This window comes from Dermacentor variabilis, chromosome 2 (genome assembly GCF_050947875.1).
Source record: "Dermacentor variabilis isolate Ectoservices chromosome 2, ASM5094787v1, whole genome shotgun sequence".
NCBI lineage: Eukaryota > Metazoa > Arthropoda > Arachnida > Ixodida > Ixodidae > Dermacentor > Dermacentor variabilis.
Window position 1 is genome coordinate 242,427,165 of NC_134569.1, and position 14,392 is coordinate 242,441,556.

At 46.0% G+C, this 14,392-nt stretch overlaps 1 protein-coding gene across 1 annotated transcript; it reads left to right on the plus strand.

The window, feature by feature from the left end:
* The first annotated feature begins 7,233 nt into the window (after positions 1-7,233).
* Positions 7,234-14,070, plus strand: LOC142573195 (uncharacterized). Its single transcript, XM_075682784.1, has 4 exons — positions 7,234-10,450; positions 11,854-11,914; positions 11,980-12,142; positions 13,906-14,070. Exons 1-4 carry the CDS (start codon positions 9,335-9,337, stop codon positions 14,024-14,026), a joined length of 1,461 nt encoding a protein of 486 aa, XP_075538899.1. The 5' UTR covers positions 7,234-9,334; the 3' UTR covers positions 14,027-14,070.
* The last annotated feature ends 322 nt before the right edge of the window (positions 14,071-14,392 follow it).

A 14,392-nucleotide genomic window follows, 5' to 3' on the forward strand; every position in this document is an offset into this window, starting at 1 on the left:
CGGAGAGAAAATCGAGGCCCAGAATGAGGTCGTGGGGGCAATGAGCAATTACGGCGAAGAGGACAGGTGTGGGCGGCCGGCGATGCTGACGCGTGCCGTACACATGCCGATGATAGGCACAGCAGCGCTATCCGCAACGCGGAAGACGCGTGCCGACGCTGGAGTGACGAGCTTGTTCAGTCGTTGTCGGAAGGCAGCACTCATAATAGAAAGATGTGTTCCTGTATCGATGAGTGCTGTGACAGGATAGCCGTCAACGTCAAGAAGGTTTCGGTTCGTGAGTAACGTGAGCAGAAGATTTGACGGCAGCGTTGACAACGCAGCTTCACCTTCAGAAGCTGCAGTGCCTAGTTTTCCAGCTGGATCCGGGAGGCGATAGGCGGCGAAGAGAAGTGATGGGGTTGGGGCGAACGAGACTGATGGCGTCGAGGTGAGGGCGAGCGGCTGTAGCGAAGGTTGGGAGCAGAAGCATCAGAGGCAGTGGATTGATGGCCGGTGGTATAGGGAACGGAAGGTCCAAAGGTGCGGGAATAAGCGGCGGCGTATGTCCGAGGAGGCGGTGGCCATCGGTTGCGGTAGAGACGAGCAACGTGGGCGATGCGACAGGAGTGGAAGCAGATCGGCCGGTCATCAGGGGTACGCCAATCGGACGGGTTGCGGCGATATGTGGCGGAAAAGGATTGCCGAGGACGAGGAGGGCCTCTAGAGAACTGGGGAACGCTGGGTTGACACGTGGAACACACGGAGTTCAGACCCATGTTTTCAAATTCCTGTCGGACGACGGCCTGAATCATCGCAATGGTGGTTGCTGGCGGATCGGCAGGCGTCATGGAGAAAGCTGCACTGTAAAAAATACCTGTTAAATAACACAACAAAGAGGAAGATTTTCCATTTTGGGTACAGAAATGTTCCTGAAGTAAAAATAACAGAAATTTCTTTCTTTGTAAGACTAGCTTTTCCAGTTAGCGCTATATATGCACTTTTCCATGAATTTAACAGAAAATGTTTACGCGAGAAACATGGTTCTTGTTGAATTTAACAGAAATGCCGAATGTGAGGATACCTTAATAATATGATTTCTTTTTAGGGTCTCTTTATCTTAATGAATTATTTCACGAACACATCTGTACAAGACGTGATTCGATACAGGCCTGTATCGAATGAAAATAGACTATCGGAACAGGACACGTGTTCGCAAACATGAGGACAGTCGGTATAGAGATGCTTTGGAACGATACGTTATGGTATACGGTCCGCAGCGAAGTTCAGATGAATCTTGGCTACCTGGGTCTCTTTACTCTGCACGCCTCCATTAGAATGCGTGCGGCCTATGCAGCCAAGATTCGATCTCGAGTCATTGAGTTCAGAATCCGAATGCTATAGCTACTAAGCCACCGAGCTACTAAGCCACCGAGAGATGACGCGTAAAGTGTTTGCACATACGCGCCATTTCCCAAGCTTCAAAAACCGCACTGCATAGAACATACGTGAGCAAGCCGTCCGCATATCCACCGCTACTGTGGCTGAGTGGTTAGGGCGCTCGACTGCTAAGCCCGAGGAAGCGGGTTCGATCGCAGTCGAGTCGGCCGTGTTTCCATGGAGGCGAAATGCAAGGCGCCCGGATGGCCTTTAAAGAACACCAGGTGGCCGAAATCTCCGGAGACCTCCAGGACACGGTCTCCCTCACAGCCAATGTCGCGTCTCGGTGTTAAACCGTATATATATATATATACAAGCACTAAACCCAACCATTTTTATTTCCGACCATGCATTGTCGGCTCCTGAGCACGTAGGCACAGTACAAATATGGAAGTTGTCTCGCGCGTGGCGCAACTCATGTCCAATGGAGCTGCCGCGACCCTGAAACCACATGCGGCCCGCTCAAATAGACAAGACTTCGCCTATGGCCCCCTAGGTGTGAGGGCCTGTATCGAGGGCTCCTTTACATTCGTTTTACTAGGGGACAGTCGCTTGTGTAATTCACAGGAGGTAACAATTTTCGAAGAATAAACATTGATTTGATTTGAAGAGCTCAACGGCATTGGCATTGAAAGCAGATGATATGTTGCCGGATGCGACTGTCCCATTATCCGACATATCCGAAACGTACCCGTTACCATACGTAGCCGACATATCCGACGTATGCTGCAGTGCTCATGCGAAATATGCCGGGGCTTCATCTTCCAATGCGCACGCAAGGAGGGTGATCGGAAGCATGATTGGCGACGGAGCACACACGTACGTACGTGAGCCGCCAAGTCATTATATCTGTCACCGAGAGTTCTCAGTAACATATGCCATATATTCGGGACGGATACAGAGCATTATCCAATATCAGAGAGAGATCTTCAGCATCTTCTTATGGTCGAATGTGTCGAATGATTCTTAGAAAGTCAAATGGATGTCTTCGGAGCTACACTCTGTTTCCCATTAGTGTGCTGGGAACCTCGTCATACTCGCAGCGTGCCGCTAAGACTGCAGCGGCCGCAGGCGTCACGGGATCATAGTCTGTTCCAACGTTACTAGATTACCTCGTTGGTCTGTGCGTTCCCCTCCTCCTCGTGATACCGGATGAAGCAGAATAAAGGAACATTCTGAAGGGGTCACAGCGCACACGGGGACGAGAGACAAAGAAATACACAACACAAGCGCTGGTATTGTGTCTCCATGTGCGCTGTGACCCTTTCAGAATGAAGGGTATTCCAAATATCTATTCAATAGAGGGGGTATTCTTTTCACGCCGCCGCGACCGGACGTTTTCTCTCGTCTTGTGAGCCCGGCGACGCACGGCATCAAGTAAGCAGCGCCTAAGATGCACCGCGAGCGACTATGACAGTCGCGATATAGCAACGGCGCAGCGTACCTAGAATAACCTTCTTCATACAGTCGTCGTGCTCACTAAATGCGACCAGTTCGTTACGCACATTCAATATAATAAAAAGGAAACCGAAACACGCCGAAAACGAAACCGAACTATCTTGCGGAGGCAGCGGAATAACACAACACACATACGCGGAAGCTCAACTTTGGCGGCCGCTTAGCGCACTTTACGAATTGCGCCTTAACGTCTTTGTTCCCGTGCTGTAGCCGTGGAAGTCGGTGTTGGGTTTATCGCGAGCTTCTCGTTTACGGTAGTCATCGAGTGCCTGTATGTTTGCTTGGTTGGATCTAACAGCATCGTGTATTTGATGCCTTGTGACTTGCTGGAGCTGCATCTGGCAGAAATTTGGAGCGCCCAACGAACGGGACGGCACCGCGGGCTCGTCCCCGCTGAAACAAGGTAAGCAGGTGTAGTAATTAATTCTGGCTTCATTTTGCTTACGGCCACGATTAAGCTGGTCTAGCTCGCAAGCGGCAGTTCCTTGTCTTGTATAGCGGGTAATGGGTTTAGCCACCGCAACTCCTGTAAATGCCGCTACTCGTTGTAGGGCTTCAGTGAACGGAGCCTTGTTGCTCGCGGTCATGAGTTAAGCCTTCCTTTTTGCAGCGGTGATGTGTAACCTTCAGGGATTGGATCGCAAGCGCTGTCTGAAATTGTGCTGTGGTTGGAGTTCAGGCTTCTTCGATGTTCGCGGCGCACGCGCGCCGGTGGCGGCCGGTCACGTCAAGTTTGCCGCGGCATGGCGGCCGAGGTAGCGCCGGCAGCGGCGTAGCGCATGCGCAGAACGTCCGTCGTGGCTTTGTGAAGCCGCGAGCTCCTTACGAATCCCGCGCCGGCAGCTGTGGAAGCGTGCGGAAAGCCGCCGAACGCGCTGTCAGTTGAGTGCCGCCGTAGTGTAGTTTGGCGCTGTGGCCAACGTGACGTCGCTGAGCCGCGCGCGCGCGCTATGTTGAAGTATATCTGCGCCTTTTGGGTAACTGTAAAAGCCCAGACCACACGTACGCTTGCGTACGCGCGCAAGTTCGCGTTTAAGCGCCTGCAGCGCCTAGCGAGGAATGGTGGTTTGCATCCACAAAGACGCTCGACAGGGCGCGCTCACTGCCTTCAGTCTTGGTCTTCAGTCTTCACTGCCTTGGAAAACGCCACTTCGTACTTTGCCATTGACTGTGTTTCAAAATGCTTCGATATCTGTAAACGTAATTGTTATATTTTTAGAGCTGTTTGATCAGCACGAAAAGGAAAGATTAAGCACTTTCTTGCATGATATAAATCTGCTTCACTGAGTTGAATGTACCGTGCTGTGGCTGCGCAGGCAGGCGCCTCGACGCGAGGTGGTCTAAGCGCGCGAAAACAGGAGCTGTTCACCGAGTTCGCGCCGCGTTTCGACGCGTACAAGCCGTGCCGCATTGTCTGCGCATACCTGGGCGCCCGGACTCGAGCTCGCGCGCATCAGCAAGCGTGCGTGTGGTCTGGGCCTAACGTCGCCTATATTCGCCGAAGGGCTGTGAGGGGTAGTTCGTAGACTGCAAAGGACTGAACGAGTTCATTGGTAGCTTCATAATGAAGGCTTAGATCCATGAACGCGAAAACTAAAGCGAAGGCGGCGAGCTGCGCCGTCGGCCGAAGCACTTTGTATATCTCGTTTTCCTATTCGCTCGGATTTGCAGCCACAGAGAATGTCGTTCGTCGCCCACAAGTCCCCTGGAGATCAGCCAGATTCTCGATGGCCTATTCCGGTTTGCCACTTAGCTCCGCCCATGAGTTCCGTCTTCGCCTCGGCTAGCGCGTCGCCAAGTGCTCATTAAAAACCTTTAGGTGGTCGCAATTTCTGGAGCCCTCTCTACGGCGTGCCCCATTGCCGATGTCGCTTCGGGACATCAAACGCTCTAAACCAAACCCAACTTCGGTATACTTCGAGTTTTAGGTAGCAAAGCATGCATAGTGAATGCTTATTGAGGCGGCCTGCAACAGTTACCGTTCTTTTAATGCACTGTAAGGTACCAGCTTTCATCATGAATAGGTCGTTTTATTACTGTGTGCTTTATAAATGCGCGGAGCTAAGTTCCGTCTGCGAGGGCAGTATATATTGCTTGCGTGTGAGCACTGCGGCGCATCTTCCGTTTAGATCGCGCAGTCGGTGCGTAGAAACGTTTTTCTTCAGGTGCCGAATTATGCAGGATCGCGTTCGCGCTCAGTCCAACAAAGCGTACATGAGTAAATTACTGGTTAATTTTAAGACTAGCACTCCATTATCGCCTGGCAGCTGCTCGCACCACACGCACGGCATCTTGCTTCGGGAACCGAAATTCGTGTTTACTAACTCCTTGTGTAGCCGCGAAAAGTGCGTGAGTGAGCGAATGACTCATTCATTGCAGCAATGTGGACCGATCATCACGCGGCTTTGTGCACGTAGACATCGCTGGTATTTTCTGTACCACTGGCGGAACTCCACAATGCAGCCTCAGCAAGAAGTACGATATCCAGCTGCAAGGATAGCAAAAGTGCAACTGCATGGCTGTACAAACGGGCAGCTCCCTCCGCAGTGTTAGTGTGATTGCACCCTAGCCTATACGCAGACAATTCCTCAGTGCTTGGCTAGTAGTGTATGCTCATTTGCATTGCCAGATCATGCCGTTTATTTCGCACGTGGAACCCTATATTAAGTTGGCTATGAATGGGCATCTCCTCAGCGTTCAGTCCTCAAAAGACCTGTGGTGGGTTCGCTTTTACTGTTGTGCATCACAGTAATTGTGGGTCATCTGACCATTTAAGTGCGCACAACACATCCTAATCAAGTAATCGAGAGCATTGAGTTCGAGAACCGAGGTTAATACAGGGCAACTGAGCATACGAACAGCTTTTAATTTTGCCCTTGGCCTTATAAGGACTGTGTGTTGCTACCATCACATGGAATAAAACTTGGCAAAATTAATTGTAATTTTTAGATGTGTCGGTTCTGTATTGATCTTCGCTTCTTTCCTGCAGTGGGAGCTTTATCCAGGGCCACTACAGATGCTCACTTAGTGGCTTCAACAAAGATTCGTTCTTTTTGGTTCGGAACCAGTCGAACATAACTGTGTGGTGCTCCAGGCTAACAGAAGCTCATTGCGATGACTTCACAAACCAGGTGAGCTGTTTTAAACATTTTATCCCTGGCGTTTCTTAGATGCCTGCTAAGCTTGTTTGCATCTTCAGATAATATGTATAAGGAGTCAGGGTTCGAATCACGTTTGCTCTCAACGGCCACCTTTGACTACTTTGACTATGAATTTAATGAAGCTGAAGTGCTAGCTCTGAAATATTTTTCCCACTGACTTTTAGTAGCACACAGTGCAAGTGTGTAATTCCTGTTGCGACTACTGCAGATAGTAAATGTGACAGTTTTACCTTCAGTGGTTCACTTCCAGTACTTGTTTCTAAATGAGTTGCAGATTATACAAGGTGTAACAACATTGCAATAACCCTATTCCGCTTTAGAAAAGCAAGAGTTCTGTATGTAGATTTTTCTGATCAAGCTCACCATATGTCAGCAGCAGCTAAAGATGTATAATAAGATGTACAGTGCAGCGCTCTGCATGAGCTGTGATTTGGAACATTTCCCATGACGCACAATTTGATGCCAATTTCTGTGGAATTTTAAATTCGTTGCAGTTACAGAGGTCGAGTCCACTCAAGTGCCCAGTAACGTGCAGAATGGCATACAAGTGCAGCTTATGCCAAGCAGTTGCTAAAGCTTTGCCTCAGTTCTTGAAGCATGCATCACTGCACAAAAATGAAAGCAGCCTTCACATTCGCTGTCCTTTCTCTGACTGCTGCAGAGCGTTTCGGAAAGTGAGTTCCTTGAAGAGCCATATATTTAGATCTCACAAGCGTGATGGTATTCCGGCGGCTGTAGTAACTTGCAAGAGCGCATCACTGACCTGCACCATTGATACGTGTATACAGACATGCCGTGATGTCAAGTCCTTATTGAGTCACCTGAAAGGGCACATCACTGAAGGGAAGAATGTTTCATGCCCCTTTGTTGGTTGTTCACGAATGTTTACAAACAAGTCGACATTTTCCTCCCATATTTCACGATGTCACAGGCATGCTTTTCAATCAGGTGTATGCGAGTCTCATTTAGAGGGCACCTCTGCAGAAAGGTGCACCGAAGCACAAGCTAATCTTGAAATGGAGAGTCATAGTGCTGGCTTGGAGACATGTGCAACTGAGGAACAAAGGAGTGAGGACTGCCACTCAGAGGTTGATAGGAGCAAACAAGAGGTGGCTGAAGGTGTCATGCACCAAGATTCTGTATGTGCTGATATTACAGAGGCTTTTGGACGTTTCTACCTGCGTCTCCTTTCCGAGAGTATCGTGCCTTCAAGAACAGTTCAAGTCATTTCTGAGGCAATTTGTGACCTCCATAGCAACAATCTTGACCACATGGCTGATGCATTAAGGAGAAAGATGAAAGATGCGGGCTTGAATGAAGATTTCATTGAGCTGGCTGTCAAAACTATGCTTGAAAGTGATGTTATTGTTGGCTTGCACAGCAACAGTGGAGCATTTCGGAGCACTTATTCTCGCAGGGAGTATTTTCAGAGCAAATTCAATTATGTGCAGCCAGTAGCTGTGCGTCTTGGAAAGAACAAAAACAATCAAGATGCTCATTTTCATTATGTCCCAATAATTGAAACGATAAGATCGTTGCTAAGAGATAACTCTGTTCAAGATCAGTGTGTGAATCTGGAAGTTCACGAAGCAGGTGTCTTTAAGGATTTCACTGATGGGAATGTCTTTCAGTCAATACAACTGTTTCAGGATCACCCTACTGCTTTGCGTTTGATTCTTTTTCAAGATGCTTTTGAAGTGGTAAATCCTTTAGGTTCAGCAAAGAAGAAGCACAAAATTCTAGCTGTGTATCTGCTGCTTGGAAACCTACGTTCTTGGAACAGAAGTCGTACCTGTGCAGTTCAATTAGTGTTGCTTTGTAAAGAAAGTGACATTTTGTTCTTTGGACAGGACAAGGTGTTTGCTTCGTTGATTAATGACATCAAAAAGCTAGAAGCTGGCTGCATGTTGGTGGACAGTATTCCCACATACGGCACTGTGGTGGCAATTCTGGGCGACAATCTAGGCAGCCACAGTATTGGTGGATTCATGGAAAATTTTAGCACAGCCGAATACATCTGCAGATTTTGTTTAGTAAAGCGTGAAAACATGTTTGCGAAAACCATTTTTGACAACAGTGAACTAAGAAATGAAGGGAACTACAAAGAGGCAGTGAAGAAACTCCAGGATGACTCTACCCTTGTTTCGTGCAAAGGCATTAAATTTGATGCTCTGTTTAATGGCCTAAAATACTTTCACGTTTGTGCTCCTGGGCTCCCTCCATGTTTAGCGCATGACCTGTTTGAAGGTGTGGTATCATACGATCTTCCATTGATGCTACACTACTTCATCACGAAGCAGCGATGGTTGTCTATTGAAGAACTGAATAAAAGGATTGTTTCATTCAAGTTCAAAAGAGTGGACGTGAACGACCAGCCAGCTGAGGTTTTTAAGACATTTAAAAAGCTGAGTGGACATGCAATGCAGAACTGGAATATGCTTCGGTTTTTGCCCTGCTTTCTTTATGACAAGGTGTGCAGAAATGACCCTGTATGGGAGTTAGTGTTGATGCTCACTGAACTTGTTCAGTTGGCATGCGCTCCAGCAATAAATATGCCCATGATAATGAGACTGAAAGATTTGATAGAAGATTACATTGACCGAAGAACTGAGCTCTTTCCTGGTACTCCTCTGAAACCGAAGCACCATTACATGGTTCACTATCCCCATCTCATTACTCAGTTTGGACCGCTTATTCGGTTATGGACTATGCGTTGCGAAAGCAAGCATGGCTATTTTCGCAAGTGCATAAGAAGTGCCCAGAACTTCAAGAACATCACGCTGACACTTGCTGAAAAACACCAGCTTCTTCAGGCATTCAGGGGGAGTAGCTGCCGTTTTGAAAGAGACTTGGTGATTGACTCCACATTTATATATTGCCCTGGTTTGTTTAATATGGAAGTTCAGGAAGCCATCAAGACTTCTGGAGTACTAGGAAAAGAATTGTATTGCACATACCAAATTGAATACAGGGGCATCAAGTACAGCAAAGATATGGTCGTGATCTTGGGTCGTGAGGAAAGTAGGCTGGTGTTTGGTCGGATCATTTTCATTTTATTGCTTGAGAACAAAGTCCTTTTTCTTGTTCATGTCACTTGTTCTGTTTTGGAACCTATGATGATGATGTATTTCTTGCCGGGCCCAGAATCTGGGACACTGAAGTGCATTTCCATTCACGACCTTCTAGATTACTATCCGCTTGAGCCATATGATGTCGGCCATCCAAGAGTCACAGTTGTTGCACTGAAGCATGCAGTTTTAGATTATTGTTAATTTTTTTTCAGCCCAGAGGACTTCATGTCACTTGTTCAGGAGTGGCTTCCAGCACTCAGCGAGGAGGACTTCATCACCATCAGTCGGAAACTTCAGGAGTTGGGAGTAAAATGTGCAGAACACTTCAGATATCTACAAGAATCAGACTTGGACTTCTTAGCCCCTGTGCAAAGACGCATCCTGCTTGAGAAGTTTCAAACCATCAGTGCTGCTCCTGTCCCATCAGGGCAGGGTGGCAGTTGTGCTAAGGTGACTTCAGATGCCAACTCACAGCTAGATGAATGGGCTGAGAAATTTTGCATCCCTTGGGAAATGTTCCCGCCAAGTTTACTTCAAGCATGCAAAGCACAAGAAAGGCCTACAAAAACCGATCTGAACCAGATGGTGAGAATGCTGAGTTCTCTCATCCTGCATAAGCATTCAGCGCCTGGCAGACGTAACCTGAGAATAATTGCAACAAAAGTTGTGTCAATGTACCCCTCATCATTTCAGGATTTGCTACAGGGTACAGTTGTTGGCACAGGAGTTGAGACATTGATGTGGAAGCTTGAGAATTGCATCAATAACAAGAAGAGGCCAATTGCACATGTGCTGCCTGCAGAAATTGTTGATGACCCAGACTCCTTCCAGCCACGTCCACGATCTACCCGCGACTCCTATGGTTGCATAGCATGGCAGCCAGAGTTACCAAGTGGAGAAAGTTTGTTGACACAACGAGAAAAGCAGCAACAGCTTCTTTCTGAGTATGCTAAAATGCATCCCAACAAGCAGCTTGTCACTCGTTTAATGATTGAGACGTATGCATCACAAAGGCTGACCATTAATCACTCGGGGAGTGTGGCAGAGGTAAAAAAGAACTGGCCATTTTTGCTTACTGAGGACTGCCTTCTTGAGCATTCCAAGGAGCTACTTGGTAGTGAGGTTTGCCAAAGAATTGGTGCTAGCATGGAAAGCGTTGGGCTGCGTGTATATCGTTATGCTTATAGCCAGATGAAGCGGCCGAAGGTGAAGAAATGTCTCGAAGAAATTGAACAAGCAAAGAACCGTCTCAAGAGTGTGACACCAGAACATGAAGGTGCACTTCTTCTCCTCCTTGCCCTCTTTGACGAGGATGAAGAGCTCATCTACAAGACCGTTGAGGCAAGCTCAAAATTTTCTCTTCTGCTGCCATCTGGCAGAAAAGTGCTTGTGCATGCAGAATTCGGATGTGCATTGCATATGTCTATAAAAAGTTCCACTCCATATCTGCATTCTTTTACTAGCAAAATGTTACATATAGTTAGGGTGGTGGTATTTAAGATCTGCTGTCATAATTTTTATCAGTCTTGAGCTTTGCAGATTTTGTTTATTCATGCTAGAGTGCTCTGAAAGACTGGGAGGAGGTATCAGGAAAAATACAGCAGAATGGCACTAATGTATAAATAGTGTTAAGAACTATTCACGCAATATCGTTCAAGGCCTCATCCTACAGAATATCAGCCTTTGGCATTGTAAGCAAAAGATCACGAGCATGCCCGTGGCAGGGCACTAATGATTGGTTGGTGGATTGTGTGTTGCGAGACGGCGTGAAATGGCAGTTGGCAGGACCAGCCAGCTCATCTAACTTCATTGAGATGGGAGGTCGAAATGGAAATGGTACTCTATGGGACCTTCGGATCCCTGTTGAGACACACTACTCCTAAGGCACATTCTTACGGCTTGGTTAAAGTGGAGCTTCATATCTTTGTTAGTCTCACAAAATGTAGCTTATGACTGTATGCTAATGAGTATGTGGGATATATAGCGGCACAAATTGGATTATAAGGTGAGTAGAAAAGTGCGTGTCACCTATGCGAACAAGGGTCCGCAGACAGGAGCCGTTAACAGTCTCGCTATATCCTTTAGGGCATAGCCTTGTCCCCCAAATTTTAGTGGTGATAAAGGTTATATGAAAAATATCTCTTTGGTCTGCCTTAGTAACAAATATGTTTGTGGCTGCAACCAATAAACGTTTCTATATGGTTTAAAGACGTTTAGCTGATTTCGTGTCAATGTAATTGTGCAGCTAATACCAAAATCTGTCTTTAGAACTGTTTTGGCTTTTGCATGTGGTTTATCTTGTCACTTTTGTAATATGACGGATTGCCTGTAATAAAGGAGTAATTTCTCTTTAGCATCCACGCAAGCACGACAACCTAGCTACGCAGGAAAGCTGTGCAGCTTTCACACAAACTTTGCATTTGAATAAAAATTCTTCCCGGTCGCATATTTGAACCCAAAACCTTGATGGACTTGCCTAAACATCAGTCTCTCTCATGACCTGTACCTTTGTTCTTTGGGTACTTGACAGGTGCAGCTGAGGGATCATCTGCTACGTCCAAATATGCTGCATATCTCGTCCATGGTTGAACAAGGTTTTGAAATGAGTGTGAAAAGGCAATTGCTTTGCACAGAGTATGATCATGTACATTCCGCGGGCGTTGACACAATCTCATTTCTATTTCATGCAGCAAGATATCAGTTTTTGAATGCCTTCCCTCCATCTTGCTTTTCTCATTTTGCAGGAGACCGCCCATGACGATGACTTGGGAGACATGCCATTGACGCCCATAATATGTATGAAAGGTTAGATTTTGGTATCATTGACCATCTCACGATGTACTAATATTCCTTTGTTATATTTTTTCTAGGACCAGGTCTCTTTGAGGCAGAAATGTTCACTGTCTGTGTGGATGGTGTTGCTATCTTGACTACTCAGCGGGCTGCAGCTTTCAAAGTCATGTTTCTCTTATACTTCGTTCTTAACATCGAGTATCCACCTGAAGTGGCTTTGACATTGGAGTTTGTGCAGAGGTGAGGTCTTGTTTTTTTTATCTTTCCTGATATGCGTTGGTATTGACCTGTTGCATTTCTTACTTTCGCGCTTATGTTCTGGAAACATTGCTGGTGGGCTGTTTTAAAATTACTGCTTTTAGGCCATTACAGAAGGTGAGGAAAACTTTTTTTAAAAAGCTGTGGTTGCTAGCAATTTTAACCCGTTTAAAGCAGACAGTTCAGAGAGGTGCTAGAAATATCTTTATTATTGTTACTGCAGTACCTTGCTATAACATATATCAGAAAAGAGCTATATAAGTACAATTTCAAGGATGAAAACTCGAATCTCATACATCGAATAAAAGTCTTGAAACTAAAATTTTCCGAAAACCAAAGTTGGAAGTGCTTGAATATGAAAGTAAAAAACTAAAACAATATACAAAATGTGGTGTATTTCCTCTTGAATAATTTTGAGACAAAAGCAATTAGCAGGCTTATTCACAAATTTAGTGCTTTCTCGCACCTTTATTCGCCACTATGTTCTGTGCCCAGTGCTCGTTCCACTTAAGGGAACATTCATGAAAATGTTGAAACACACAATTGCATTTACTGGAAGAAAAAGTATGTGCCTAGATTTTCTTCCGTTCTTAGCAAAGCTTGTAGTTTTTGTTTGTAAATTTTTTTGCGGCTCATAGAGTGGGTGTTCTATAGACGATGGTGGAGGAGTGCGAGCTTGCTGGGCAGCAAAAAATAACGGTTGGTGTAACTGACAGGTGGAAGCCGGCAGCCGGCATGGCCGGGCCCTGATTCGCTGTAGGGTTGTGCGACATCACGATACCAAATAACCTGTCCATATTGGTAGGAGCTGCTAATTCGGGCTTCCAATTTGAGGTGGGAAGATGAAGAGGATCGAGCCCTCCAGGACCTTTGCATCCCGAGTTGGACACGTTATCCCTAGGCAACACAGTCACGATTGCATAGTTTGGTTAAGGTGGGGCGTTTATGTCCACATCAGGCAGCCTTGCATAATCTGGTAGCTTCCGACTTCGTGGTAATGGGTATGTGCGAGGTAAGAGGTGCAAAGGAAGGATCAGGAGGGGATACGTTATTGAGGATCCGCCAGGGCAGCCGGCAGACGGGAGCCTTTAACGCTGTCACGTCATACCCTTTAACGTGGAGCTTAAGTGTCCCCTATGCTTTTCTGTGTCGGGTGACCTTTTGCATATTGAGGTAGCCTATGACTGTATGCTAATGAGTATCTGAGGTAATAGAGGCACAAATTAAAAATTAATAAGTGAGTCGCAAAGTGCATGTACACAAATTGTTCTACAAGAGGAGCCGGCAAACTGGGGCCATTGACCTAGTCGCACCATACCCTTAAATGCGGACTTAAGTGTCCTCCATTTATTTCGTTGAAATGCCCGCTTTTATTCTGAAAACAGATAGAAGAATCCAGCACTGATTTTAACTTACAAACGAGGCCACAGGGGGAGGCAAAATTTCTTATGCTGTCCAGTGACTTGTGGCTTCTTTCATACATGTTCTGAAACAAGTTGATTATTTCCAACTTTGTGCACTCGTCAAAAAAAGCAAGCCAGTTGTTGCACCTCGCTTTCCACTTGTGAGGATTTCTTTGCGGATTTTATTTTTGTTAACATTGTAGCCAGTCATCTTGACATTTTTTTTTATTTGTCCAGTCATTGTTTCGAACGGCATCTAAGCTTTGGTAGTACCCATTATTAGCCCAGTAGTATTCTTGGTACATTAATCCCAGCTCTTTTCTTTTTTTTTGTTTCTTTAAGGGCAATCGCAGGAATCAACCCAGAAAGAAGCACAAAGGCACGACGAACGTCGAAGAAGCAGTATTGTTTGTCGCCAAAAGTGGCTGCCTTGGCGAATGCCCTGGATCAATACAAGTTCTAAGCTTGAGTTGAGTTCTAAATAAAGAGTAAAATTTGGAATGTCAAGCTGTTGCCTTTAACTTCGTTAGTGAATATACATCACTCTGGTTATGCTGCTAGCACCATGCATGCGAAGTTAGTGCTGCCCGCGGCTTCTATTGCAGATGATGGCACATAAACAGCAAGTATCTAAGTAAAAATATCTACTGAGTTTAGGAGAGAACAGAGCCCATTTTTCTTAAATATGGTAATACAGTTTCGTTAGTACAGGGTTAAAACATGTTTCTGCAATATGACAAGCGCTATATGAACAGAAATATTGTCATTGCAAAATAACTTGTTTAATACTAAATGCAAGGCAGAGAAAATTTGTGTAGAATTACAGAAA

Excerpts from the sequence above, each read along its gene's own strand:
- LOC142573195 (XM_075682784.1), top strand. The coding sequence starts at position 9,335 with ATGTCACTTGTTCAGGAGTGGCTTCCAGCACTCAGCGAGGAGGACTTC. Across the intron at positions 10,451-11,853 it reads TCATCTACAAGACCGTTGAG|GAGACCGCCCATGACGATGA; the intron begins GCAAGCTCAAAA and ends CTCATTTTGCAG. Across the intron at positions 12,143-13,905 it reads ACATTGGAGTTTGTGCAGAG|GGCAATCGCAGGAATCAACC; the intron begins GTGAGGTCTTGT and ends TGTTTCTTTAAG.